The sequence below is a fragment of the Ammospiza caudacuta genome, chromosome 2 (assembly GCF_027887145.1).
Source record: "Ammospiza caudacuta isolate bAmmCau1 chromosome 2, bAmmCau1.pri, whole genome shotgun sequence".
Taxonomy (NCBI): domain Eukaryota; kingdom Metazoa; phylum Chordata; class Aves; order Passeriformes; family Passerellidae; genus Ammospiza; species Ammospiza caudacuta.
In genome coordinates this window covers 121,161,401-121,173,843 of record NC_080594.1, presented here as the reverse complement: position 1 = coordinate 121,173,843, position 12,443 = coordinate 121,161,401, and the positions used below count along the sequence as shown (strand labels likewise).

The window sequence follows — 12,443 nt, the reverse complement described above, 5'->3', positions numbered from 1 at the left end:
CTGGGTGGGCTTTGAGGTCCCTCCCAACCCAAACCATTCTGGGATTCTCTGATGTCCGTGACATGGGTTTCAGTCTGAGAGGGGCCCCTGAGTGAAGGGTCCCCCACTTCCAGCACCAAAGGAGCCTCAGGCAGGTGCAGCTCCTTGGGGCTCCCTCCAAACCCTGCCCAAGGTTCCTGCATTCCAGCCATGAGATTTTTTTGTCCTGTTGGCCAGTTCAGCTGTCACTGTAATTGATGCTGGTGAAATGACACTATTAACAAACAAAGTGATGCTACTTGTGAAACACTGAAATTAATTTTCACCCTGTTGGCAGCACTGAGTAAAATTAGGACAGCAATAAAAGGTTAGACAATGACATTTAATGGTACTCCAGTAATAGATTTTATCACTTTTTTTATCCTACCACAACAATGTGTATTTTCATATACATTATATTTAATAAAATGTATTGATATGGAATTAGGAAAGCATGGGTTTAGTACTATTTACATATTTTAATTGAAACAATTTTCTTAACAACATTGAAAAATAGAAACTTAAAGTTCTCTTAATTGTGTTTTCAGCCAGTTAGTGGTAAACAAACGCATGCCTAGGAAGTCACACTCCCTCTAAAATGTGGTCAGTTGAAAGTTTCTAACTAAAGTGTGTATCTCTGTTTTGTTTCAAAAAATACATAAGTATGTCTGTCATTTCTGATACAAAATTCTACACTATCTTCAATAAATAAATAATAAAGCGATTCTGAAAAGTATGAAATGTAAACTTTGTTGTCCCTCCAACATACATTTTTTTCCTTCCCATTGCTTGAAACATTACAGTGGTCTTTTAGGAAATTATAATACACAGACACTTCCCAGCACAGTTTACACTTATTACCATACTGATCTACCTACCTGTTATGGATATATCCTAATTTCCTAATGGAAACCAATAAGACTTGGAGTGCTAGAGAACACCGCCGACACAGGAGAGGTGGGAACCAGTACTGAAAGGACATGCAAGGAACACCAAAACCTAACAACAGCTCCACAGAACGTTCACATGCGAATGACACGGGCTGGCACCTCCCATCCGGAATGAAGTCCTTACAAAAATACCAGTGGATGCGTGGCAGGGCATGAACAAAAGGAATCCAAGCAGAACAAAGAGGAATTTGACTCTCAGGGATGTTTTGTTCCCCGAGTCCAGGCTCAGCAGGGCACTCACACGTGCGCCTGAGGGAAAGCAGACGTTGTGCCCGGGAGCTCTGCCAAACAGGGACGTGGGCCTGGACGCTGTTATCCATGGAGTGAAAGGGATGGAGAGCCCTGCGTTCCCCGGATGGCTTTGGGCTCCCCACTCTGCAGAGCACCACGAGCTCTCTGGTGACACCCAGCAGCTGCCCCGTGGGATGCCCTGAGCCCCCGTGCCCTGGCTGCACACAGGAGAGCTCAGCTCAGCTCCGTACCTGGGCACTGCCCACTGCTGTGCACACCAGGCCCTGCAGGCTGGACCTTCCCTTCCTGAGCTGGAACCACGGTTGTTTCTTCTCCCCCACTGCAGGGGAGGCTCGGCCTGGGAGCAGCAGCAGTGAAGGAGCAGCTGGGAGGGAGACACGACACCAGCAGGACTCTGTGCCTCACCCTTGGCTTCCTGCCCCAGCACTTACAGCCCTGGGGACAACAGCAACTCCCACAGGGACCCAGGGCTGGACTCTTCTGGAGTGCAATTCATCCTTGTGCAGAAGGCCTGGACAGCTTTTATTTTCAGGGGCAACACGAGTCATGAAGTGGTATGTTAATAGAATCTTCTCTGTTTATAGATATAGACTATTTATTTTCTAAGTCTTTTCAGTACCATCATGAAGACCTTCAGAGATCTTCCTGCTGCAAAACTGCTCCTTCCATTCACTCACTTTTACACACCACTCTGCTAGGCAATAGGCACAGAACTCCTGAAGGGGAAAACCCTCGAAAGCCTCCAAAACACACCCACACTGCCTCCTCCACAGGAATCAAAGAGCAGGGCAGCTGGAGCAAGCACAGCCACCCATGTGTTTTGCCAGCTATCCCCACTGCAGCACAAGGAACAACAGGGTTGTTTCACCAGCCCAGGAAACCAACGCCAAGTTCCACACAGGGAGATTGAGGGAGATCTCCTCACTAAATTGGGATTCGTGTGTTCAGTGAGAATTATCAAGGCACAAAGCTGCTCCTGTTTGCTTTGATAACCCTCTGACGCGTGAAGGGCGAGCAGTAGTTTCATGCCACACCAGCAAGGACTCGGTGACAGCTTCTGCAGACACCTCCTGCAGTGACCTCTGGCTCAATTCTGACTTTGGCCCCTCTCTCCTAAGGCTCATCGAACAGCTGCAGGTCCAGGCGCACCACGATCTCTCCCGTGGGGACTTCGTGCAGAAGGAGACACTTTGTAACTGGTCCCTTGGAACCCTGATCCTTCTTGATGTCTGCCACACGGATCTCTGTCCTGCCCAAAAAGTCTGGAATGCAGAAACACAGCGTGCTCAGGAAAGGGGAACCAGGGCCTGCACAAGGACCTGAACTTCCACCCACACACAGCCAAAGAGAAAACAAGCCTTCAGTCCTACTCTAGTTGTGCACTTGAAGGGGGCCAAAGGCTGCCAAGCTGCATAGCAGGGCATCCAGCCAGACCATGTTATACAGCAGCAGCAGCAGCATTAAAACTAAATGGGCCCAGGAGTGGAAAAACCCACTATGGAATTCACAGCTGTCTTGCCTCAGGGACTTCTCGATTTTATGATATAAAATAAGGCTAAAGGCCAAAGTTCTCAGTTAAACCTGAGGGTGAACCTGTTGGAGATGACAGAGCAGACCCAAGCAGGTCATCAGCCCGCAACGAGGTCAATGAGCCAGTACCAGTCCTACCCAAACACTGCCTGAGATTGTGACTCCAGAATACACCTGTGATGCTCCACATGCTCATCCCAGCTTAGGAAATAAGAATGAGAGAGGCTGTGGAATCCCCAGCGCTGGAAGTGTTCAAGGCCAGTCTGGATGGGGCTTGGAGCAATGTGGGATAGTGGAAGAGGCTGAGACTGGATGATCTTTAAGGTCCTTTCCAAGCCAAACTGTTGGGTTTGGGATCCTGGGCTCATTTTTGCTGCTGTTATTGCATATAACAGGAACTCAAAGTAATTTCTCTTCCTCCTGCCTGAACCCATTGGTGTGCAAGCAGCATCCAGAGCTTCCTGGAGTCTCAGCAGAATTACAAATCACATTTTAGTTGTCAACTGCACAAGAAAAGGAACTCTCAAAACCCAGAGGGAGCTGCATGCTTTTTGTGCTGATACTGTGTGGAGCGAGGTGAGGTTGACTCCTCCTATGCAAAGAGGGTCAAATCTGGGGTATCTTTAAAGATCATGTCCCAGCCCAGCCCATTCCCTCTGCTTTCCCTCAGCAGGAATGCTCCTCCTCAAAAAAGAGCTCTGCAAACGCCCTTGGCAGGGGCAGCTCTGTACGCACCATCCGGGGAGAACTGGTCCCGCTCGAACACCGTGATGCACAGCACATCCTGCTCCAGGTCCTTGATGAAGAACTGGCAGTTGGAATTCCACTTGGGATTGAGGGTGTCCTGGATGGTCTTGGTGATGTGGCACTGGGAGCCCATGGTCACCTCGCAGTAGGGGTTGCTCTTTCCTGGGAAGATGGGAACAAACAGGAACGAGCGGGGCTTTGTTAGCTGCGTGCTCCTGCTCCTGAGCTTCCTTCTGCTCCAACAGCCACCTGAGCTGGGACAGACCTTGGCACACCAGGCCCCTGGCCCCGTCCCAGCTCTGCTTCACTGCCTCTGTAATGGGCTATATCACCATCACAGTGAATACTCTGCTCTGCTGGGTGCTGAGCACCCTCCACCCTTCCCTTCAGGACTTTATGGCTTGTGTGGTGGAAACGAAGCCAGCCTGAAACAAAAGCCTCATGCAGGACAACTGCAGGACTGTGGTTCAGCTGTACAAAGTCACCTCTGCCTATTATACCTTCATTAAACCCACATCAAAGTCACCTCTGCCTATTTTACCTTCATTAAACCCACGCCATTTAACAAAATCATGTCTGGGACAGAGCCCCTGCAGAGTTAGGCTGGCAAATGGGAATGTCCCCTGGATGGAGCAAGGAAAGCCAAGGCACTCACCGTGGGACCTGCAGGGTTTCAGCTCAATGCCTTCAACAACATTCACCATCAGCCTCCCGATGCCTGTTGCCCTCTGAGAGCGAACTGTGGTGGAACAGGAGAGCAGAGAGAAATGTCACCAGTGGATTTTCCTGCCCAGGGACTTTTCCACAGAAGATGAGACCCCCCCACATCCTATGCTGTACCTAAGTAGGCCTTTTCCCTCTTCTTCTTTTCAGTCTCTATGTAAAGTTCTGAAGCAGCTTTGATCTTCTGAACCCAGGCAGTCCTTCAGAAGGAAAGGAGAAAAAAAAGTTGCAAAATACCATTCCTGTTTTTCCCTGCTGGAGCACAGCTGACAAAACTAAAGCTGTCCCTCCTTCCCAGTCAAGGCCCTGGCCCCATCCCAGGCTCCACCATCCCACAGCTGTCTGCCTGGAAGGGATTTTACTGGAATTCAGCACCTGCAGAATGAAACCATCCCAAGGCAGCAAACTCCAGCACACAGAGAAAGCACAAGAGACCCATGAGCAGGAGATGCTTGGTGAGAAAACAAAAGGTCTCAAGAACAGGTTTGCTTTCATCCAGCCTCTTGTTTTCCTGAAATAAACTGATTTCTTGGAGCCAGGAGGTCCAAGACGCTGCTGCTGCTGAGGTGGCCACTGTCCTTGGTCCCTGAGATTTCCAACCCAACTCTTCTGACTCTCAGGGCTTTAAAAGCATAACCTGGGAAGTCCATGGGTGGTGAATGGGCCCTTCTGAGAAACCATTTCATGGTTAAGAGTCACAGAACATCCTGAGTTGGAAGGGACCCACATGGACAACTGAGTCCATCTCAGCACTCCCAGCCTGTGCCTGAAGGAGGCTGAGGGGAAGGCTGACAGAAAAAGGGTGGCAGAAGGGCTACAAAGTGACCTCAAGGGCTTTGAAGAACTGCTGTGACATACAAGGAAGCCTGAGGCAAGGAAACATGGGAGAATCTGGAGGCTGTGGATTAATTCTGGAACCCCAAATGAAGAGCTGTTGCTCCACAGGACATTCATGGTTTGGGATGGGAATCCTAAAGCTCCCCCAGTCCTGCTCCCTGCCATGGGCAGGGACACCATCCACCATCCCAGGTGGCAGCAGAAGATAGAATTGCATCTCTTGACTTCTTCACATCACCGTAAAATGTGAATGCAGCCTGAACATCCACCCTCAGCCATTTCATCACTGGTCTAGCTGGAATTCAGGAAACATTATTTCTCCCTCTTTGCCAGATCATCATATCCCAAAAAGGAATTTTCCAGTCTTGTAAAATAACCAGCTTGGAGAGTGCTCTGCAAGTTTCCATCACAACCATTGCCATCCTACAGTTCCCAGACTTTTTAAAGGCCCACAAAGGCTCTTACCTTTCATTAATGCTTTCAGCCCGCAGTGTGTAGACTCTGTCAATGTGGGAGATGTGGAAGATGGGCTCATCTCCAGAAGGGTCTGTGGGTAATTTTACCAGTACCTCGTTGAGGAAAATGGGCTGTAAAACATCAGCAGAGCTCAAGTTGTACTGCGGAGTCTGCACAGGGGCATTCAGCACACATCAGCTCACAGCAGGATTATTCCATGCCCCAAGTATCTCCCCCCTTTTGCCTCCTACATTTCTGCAGAAAATTTTAAAAGCTGACAGAGACAGAGGTGCCTGCATAGCCTGGAGGCACTCCTGGAGAGAGCCAAGCACAGCAGAGTTTCCTCCCCCAGAGAGCAGTGAACGCTGCTCTCCCTCTGCTCCCTCAAACACACGAGCCCTCATGGAAGAGTTTTATTCAAGCAAAACCTACAAAGCATCTTTTCCTATTTCCCTAGAGCCCACAGCCGCCCTTCCTGCCATCAGCCCTGAACCCCAAAGCTTTCAATCTCTTCTCTAGGAAGGCTCCTGCCCACACCCCCAGAATGGAGCTGCTGAGCCCTGTCCCCATCCCCGCGTCGGAGCAGCACTCACAGTTTTATACATTTTGTACTGCAGGTTGGACTTGGGGCTGAAGACCTTGTCTGTGCCAGAAGAGCCAAGAGGTTTTATGATCTGAGTGAGGAGGAGGAAGTCGTTGAAGAGAAAACCATAGAGCTCCTTGTTACTCTTGGCTTTATAGAGCTTCCCACTGTGCAGGAACTTGCGTGGTCCCAAGCAGTTTGTAACTGAATTAAAAACGAGTTGCTGCGAAAAGTAGAAGAAGAACAACAACGCACTGTATAAAGTGAAACAATCGGGGCTGCCCTGCAAGAGACCAAACACAGTTTTGAGTCCTGGTTCCAGTCTGTGGCAGGGATGACCAGCCATGCCTCGAGCACCACAAGCAGCACAAGTCACAGGGGGCTCTGGGAGAGTCCCTGAAGGCCACAGGGCTGGGCAGGCAGGGGAAGCCACGAGCATCTGTGCCCCCTGGCCATGTACATGCACCTCCAGGGTGGGACTGAGCCAGGGCACCTGCCCTGGATGAGCAGCAGCTCTGCCAACGGCCTCTCCACAGGCTGAGCTTCCTTTAGGGCTGCATTCTGAATTGTGCTTGAATTTCACCCCTTACAACACCCCAGAGGACTTCAGATGGCCACAATACCCCAAGTGAGAGCTGCTGACCACTGGCACAATCCCAGACTCAGCCAGGCCTTGTTAGGGATCAGCAGTGCCTAAAGTGCCATTTTCAGGTTTGTTTTCACCAGGGTTTGGCACAGCTCGGCCCAGCCTGGGCAGCTGGCTCTGGAGGGGCTCCTTTGGCAGGCTGGCAACCCCTTGGACAGAAAACAAACAGGAGAGGCTTGGCTGTTCCTGCCCTGGCTGGGGCTGCTGCTGCTGCTGTTATGGTGCAGTGAGCACCACAGGCTCTGCAGGGTGTGGAGCTGCTGTTCTGGGCCAGGCACCACCCACAGAAGAGAAAGCAGCCACTTTCCTGCTGGCAGACAGCTGGATGTGCTGACAGTGTCACACCCATCCTTCTCCCAGAACAGTCACACTTCCTCAGGTGAAATGCAATTTTTCTACTTTATGAACCAACCAGTGCTCATTATTTTTTACCTTCTAGAATGGTGCATACTTTGAAAATCAAGTTGTGATCTGTCTGCCTCTGTTACCTCCACCAACAACAGGAAGGCCATCAGAATATCTTCCCTCCTTTTGCAGGACATGCAAACACAATATTTCTAGAAACTTATCAGGTAACATGGCATGGGAGGCAGGGGTTCTCTCTGTAAAGTCTCCAGAGACTTGATCAGTATTCTTGAGTTGTCAAATGTATACAAAGCTTTATCACAGAAAATATTTCTAAATATTTGGTTTTCAAAGCAGTCCATAGTGGTCAGTGGGGTGGGATGCAGCAGCCCCATGAGCACTGCTCCACAAAGAGCTGGGAAGTGCTGGTTGCAGATGGCAGCGTTGAACCCGGCACTGCTCCGGAGCCAGGCACCCAAGCAGGGTCAGGAGCACGAGCAGCAGCCAGGACGGCGTGCAGGGGCCAGGAGGGGCCAGGGGACAGGACAGGGGCCAGGGGAGGGGGCGGCGCTGCCGTGTCCCTGTCCCCGGGGCAGCCCCGTTACCTCGGAGAGGCCCTCGCACTGCACGTGGGCCTGGATCCACTCCAGCCTGTCCGAGTTCTCCTTCTCGCGCACGCCCTCGTTCACCTGCGAGCACAGCTCCTCCGCCTTCTCCAGGGCCTGCTTCAGGTGGCTGTGGTCAGGGTGGTTCTCGGGGGTGTTCTCTATGATCTGCACACAAGCGCAGGCAGCGTCAGCCTCCTGGCACCGCAGCTCAGCTGCCAGCCCCACACTGCCAGCAGAGCCAGCCCCACGTTTATTTTCCTCCTTGACAGACGTGAGAAGTGGGAGACAAACACTATTTGGGAACAGCTGGAGTGCAGGCCTGCTGCACAGCCTTTGTGCCAGGACACTGCTGGCTCCTCTGACAGCCAAATACAGAAATGGAGCCACGACTGCTGAAGGAATCCCTAAATGCCAACAGCCAATTCATAATCCCCTGTGAAAGCCTTGGGCCATGCTCCATGGTGTTATTTGGGTTGGGAAACATTAAGCAAGAAGTAGGAGTGTTAGGAAAGGGCTGTAAATCCTCCAGCAGCATCAGCACAGGGGGAACCTGCAGCAATGCAGGCTCAGCCCGTGGGGAGGGAATGGCACTGAGGGGAAAGGCAAATATGAGCACAAGGTTGTCTTGTTGCTCCTGTTATCTGAATTTTAAATCTTCCCTCAGCACTCACTGCCTCTGGTTCTTTGGGTGCAAGCTTCAGCTCTTTTCAAATGGAAATATGGAATAGCTTTGCCAAAGTCCAAGGAATGATCCCATTTTCTATACTGGAATCGAGTATTAAAGGACACATCCCACATTCCCCAGCACATCAGGAACCTCACAGTGACAAACCCTAACACAAATAAGGAAACAACCCTGTCATTAAGGTGTAAGCAAAGCAGCACCAAACCCACCAGGTGTGCAGAGGAACGTACATTTTTGATGATTAGTGGGTATCTGGTTACCCGTTGCATAGGCTTTAGTAGAAAACTTGACAGTGGCATTCCTTTACAGCGAGGATCCATTGCTAACCTCTGAAACATTAGAGAGGGAAAATCTGGTTAGTCAGGTGCTTTAAACCCCAAATATGAGCTCCTCCAAGGAAGGAAAAAGGAAGGCAATAAATGAGCACCAATCTCAACATCAGTAGGAGAACTCCTGGTGATTTGTGCAACATTCCTTCACCTGCCTTGTCTGGACAAGAATTCCAGAATCACCAGGGCTGGAGGAGCCCTTCAGGATCACCCAGTACCACCCCAGCCCCATCAGCAGCACCCCAAGGGCCACATCCAGACTCCTCTGGGACAATTCAGTGACTCAAACCTCCCTGGGCAGCTCAGCCCAAGGCCTGACCACTCTGTGAGGGAAACAAATGTTCCCAATCTCCATTTTGAACCTCCCCTGGTGCCATTTCAGGCCATTTCCTCTCCTTTTCCTTGGGACAGGCAGCAGAGCCCGACCCCCCCGGCTGTGCCCTCCTGGCAGGGACTTGTGCAGAGCCACGAGGGCCCCTGAGCCTCCTTTGCTCCAGCCCCAGCCCCTTCCAGCTCCTCAGGGATTCTGCAGCCCCTTCCAGCTCCTCAGGGATTCTGCAGCCCCTTCCAGCTCCTCAGGGATTCTGCAGCCCCTTCCAGCTCCTCAGGGATTCTGCAGCCCCTTCCCAGCTCCTCAGGGATTCTGCAGCCCCTTCCAGCTCCTCAGGGATTCTGCAGCCCCTTCCAGCTCCCTCAGGGATTCTGCAGCCCCTTCCAGCTCCCTCAGGGATTCTGCAGCCCCTTCCAGCTCCTCAGGGATTCTGCAGCCCCTTCCAGCTCCATTCCCTGCCCTGGACACGCTCCAGCCCCTCCAGGGTGGCCCAGAAGTGGCACAGCCCTCACAGGAGGTGCTGCCTCCTTTGCTCAGCAGCTCAGCCAGGTGGGAAGAGAAGATGCACAGAGTTCCCAGGGGCTGCTGCTTGTCCCACCTTGACAAACTCCTTGAAGTCGGGCACCTCGTCGGTTTTCTGCTGGATGAGGGCGGCGCCGTTGAGCTGGCAGCTGCAGAAGCGGATGTAGGGCTGCATGTGCGGCAGCTGCGCCGTCAGGATGTCCCCGATCATCTTCACCGGCATCTTCTCCCCCGACATCTTCTTCCTCACGCGCAGGGCCCTGGGCAGGAGCAGGGCAGGGGTTGGACACAGAGCCACTCCTCAGTTATGGAACAAAGGGGTGGTTCTTATTCACTGGGGAAACGCAGGGAACCATAAATACACCAGGCACAAGATTTACTGCAGGGATACAATGAACATTTCCTTCTTACTGAGCTGCTACTTTTGCTTGGAGGCACCAGCTGTGGCAGTACCATTTGTGGGTTTCTCTGGGTCTGGATTGAAGGCACTTGGGACAGTAATTCATGTTCACACTCAGGTGTTTATTATTTGTTATCAGTAAAACAGTCTCACTGCTGTGAGTTCAGCAGCTTTTCATTAGAAGGCACAAAATGGCCAACAATCTCTTTAAGACTGAACTATCCAATGAAAAACTGACACCTGGATTATTTTCCCTTTTAACCCAATAACTGATCTTTGGAAGCTCACAATGTGGACTTTTCTGCCCAATTACAAAATGCCACCCAAACCCACGGAGAAGAAGGAGGAAGAAGCATGAAGAAGAAACCCAGGACAACACCCTGTGCCCCCCATCTTGCTGTCATCCACAACAGACTAAAAACCCCAAACCCTCAATTTCTCACCAAGTGATGCACCTACACTGCTCTCTATAATCTATTGCACACTTTTGTGGATTCCAGTCTATGTTGAAGTCTGGGAAACTTTCTCCATGGATGAGGGTCAGGGCACCCCAGAGCAGACACAGAAATATTCCTGGTGCCCTAGATTTCCACATAACCCAGGCTGCACCCTCAGCCAACACCTTTCCCTCTCCTGTGATCCAGCTGCTGCCTGACTTTAATGCAATGCCAGATCACAGGTGAGAGGAAGAGGAGGGGAATTTCCTTTTCTATTGGCTTAGAAAGAGAATTACTGATGTGTGAGTGAGGCAGGGAAAACCCCATCACTTTTTAGTCTGGTGTCCTAAGGAAAGGTTCATTGTCACTTGTCCTGTCACTGCCACAACTTTTCGACTTGTGGGCCATTTTCAAATACATTTTACAAAAAAAGGAGATTCTACAAAGCTGTAAAATCCCTGGTTCAGTGAAAATTAGCAGCTGGGTAGGGAAAGAAAATAACTTTATAATGTTTTTGCCTATCAAGGTGCAGGTTTAACTGTGTCCCCACTGGCAGTGATTGGGGCAGCAGCACCCAGAGCCTTTGGAGAGGGATGCCCTGGGCACAAACCCTTTGGAAGCAGGCAGGGCAAGTCCTGCCCTGTGGAAAGCCTTGGCAAGCCCTGCTCTGCAGGGGAGAGGAGGATTTGCCTTCTGCAGCAGGAACCAAGGGGGTGCAAAGGGCAGAGAAATGCTGGGTTCTTCCCAACAGCTCACAGCAAACCCTGCCCCCAGTTTGCTTTTTCCCTCCAAGGAGAAACACGTGGCCCTTCTGGTTAGGATTTGTGTAAGTGGCAAATGTTTTCATGCAGATAAAAGGAGAGGCAGGGGGAGAGGCCCAGGGTTCTGGTTTTGTGAAGTATGGGGAAAAAAAACAACTTACTTCAGTAGTTTTATATTGCACATAATCAGCTCCTTCCAATTCACAAAAATCATGGCAACTTCTTTTTCTGTGACCAGCTCTGACTCCATCAGTGGTTTCTGGAAGATCTGGGGAGTGAGAAGAGGCCATTTAGAGTGCACAGGGTAAGGACAGAGCCAGCACCCCCTGTCCCTGACATCCGTGGTGTTCCCTGGGAAGCCTGGGACTAAGGAGACCCTCAGGTACGGGGCGCTTTAACAGGGAATACTCTGAATTTGTAGGGGTGCTGGTGTTAATGCTGATCTGGATAATCTGTTTGAAACCTGGGAATTTTAGCGGAGATCTCCTGCAAAAGATCTCAGCATTCCTTTGATACTGCAACTGAAGATAGGTTTTACTTTGGACTCTTCTGTGGAAGATCTGATTTCTCTGAGAGTCCCAAGTTTTGCATATCTTGAACTCTTCCTCAAAAAAGGACTTTGCTTCTTTGCCAAAGGTATCATCCATAGTTGGCTGTACTAATTCCTTTTTTCCTACCTGTAAAGGCAATTCCGGGAAGTGATAACTGAGCCCCACTGCTCATTTATCACTCAGTATCACTGCCCCCTCACAGTGTAGGGAATGTGCCTCGTTCCAGAACATTTGTTTAAGCTTCACAACTTGTACGTGAGAAATGAACACTGAGAGTCAGGAGCAAAAGGGCTTTGCAAAAATGACACTTCAAAGATCAGCATTTTGGTGATGGTAGCATGGGGGATTGCCATGGTGTGCACCCACCCACAGCTGTAACTGTATCTATATATCTGTATCTGTATATCTGTGTATCTGTGTATCTGTATCTCTGTCTCTGTATCTGTACATCTGTATCTATCTGTATATCTGTATCAATACAGACAAAGGAGGACTGGGCTGAGACCCCAAGGCAGGCAGGTTGGCAGTGAACTGCAGGAATTCTGCACAATGCAGGGATTCTGCACAATGCAGGAACTTTGTACAGTGCAGGAACTCTGCACAATGCAGGAACTTTGCACAGTGCAGGGATTCTGCACAATGCAGGGATTTTGCCCAGTGCAGGAACTTTGCACAGTGCAGGAATTCTGCACAATGCAGGAACTTTGCACAATGCAGGGATTCTGCACAATG

General features: G+C 50.5%; 1 protein-coding gene across 1 annotated transcript in view; it reads right to left on the bottom strand.

The window, feature by feature from the left end:
• Positions 1-353: 353 nt before the first annotated feature.
• ITSN1 (intersectin 1) overlaps positions 354-12,443 on the bottom strand; it is a 112,596-nt gene continuing 100,506 nt past the window's right edge. Inside the window, exons 30-39 of the mRNA XM_058800341.1 lie at positions 11,322-11,428; positions 9,639-9,822; positions 8,611-8,709; positions 7,693-7,860; positions 6,107-6,319; positions 5,523-5,644; positions 4,338-4,420; positions 4,153-4,236; positions 3,486-3,659; positions 354-2,482 (exon numbers count right to left, since the gene is read on the bottom strand). Of these exons, the coding sequence (XP_058656324.1) occupies positions 2,334-2,482; positions 3,486-3,659; positions 4,153-4,236; positions 4,338-4,420; positions 5,523-5,644; positions 6,107-6,319; positions 7,693-7,860; positions 8,611-8,709; positions 9,639-9,822; positions 11,322-11,428 (1,383 nt within the window). The 3' untranslated portion in view covers positions 354-2,333. The remainder of the gene's footprint in view (positions 2,483-3,485; positions 3,660-4,152; positions 4,237-4,337; positions 4,421-5,522; positions 5,645-6,106; positions 6,320-7,692; positions 7,861-8,610; positions 8,710-9,638; positions 9,823-11,321; positions 11,429-12,443) is intronic.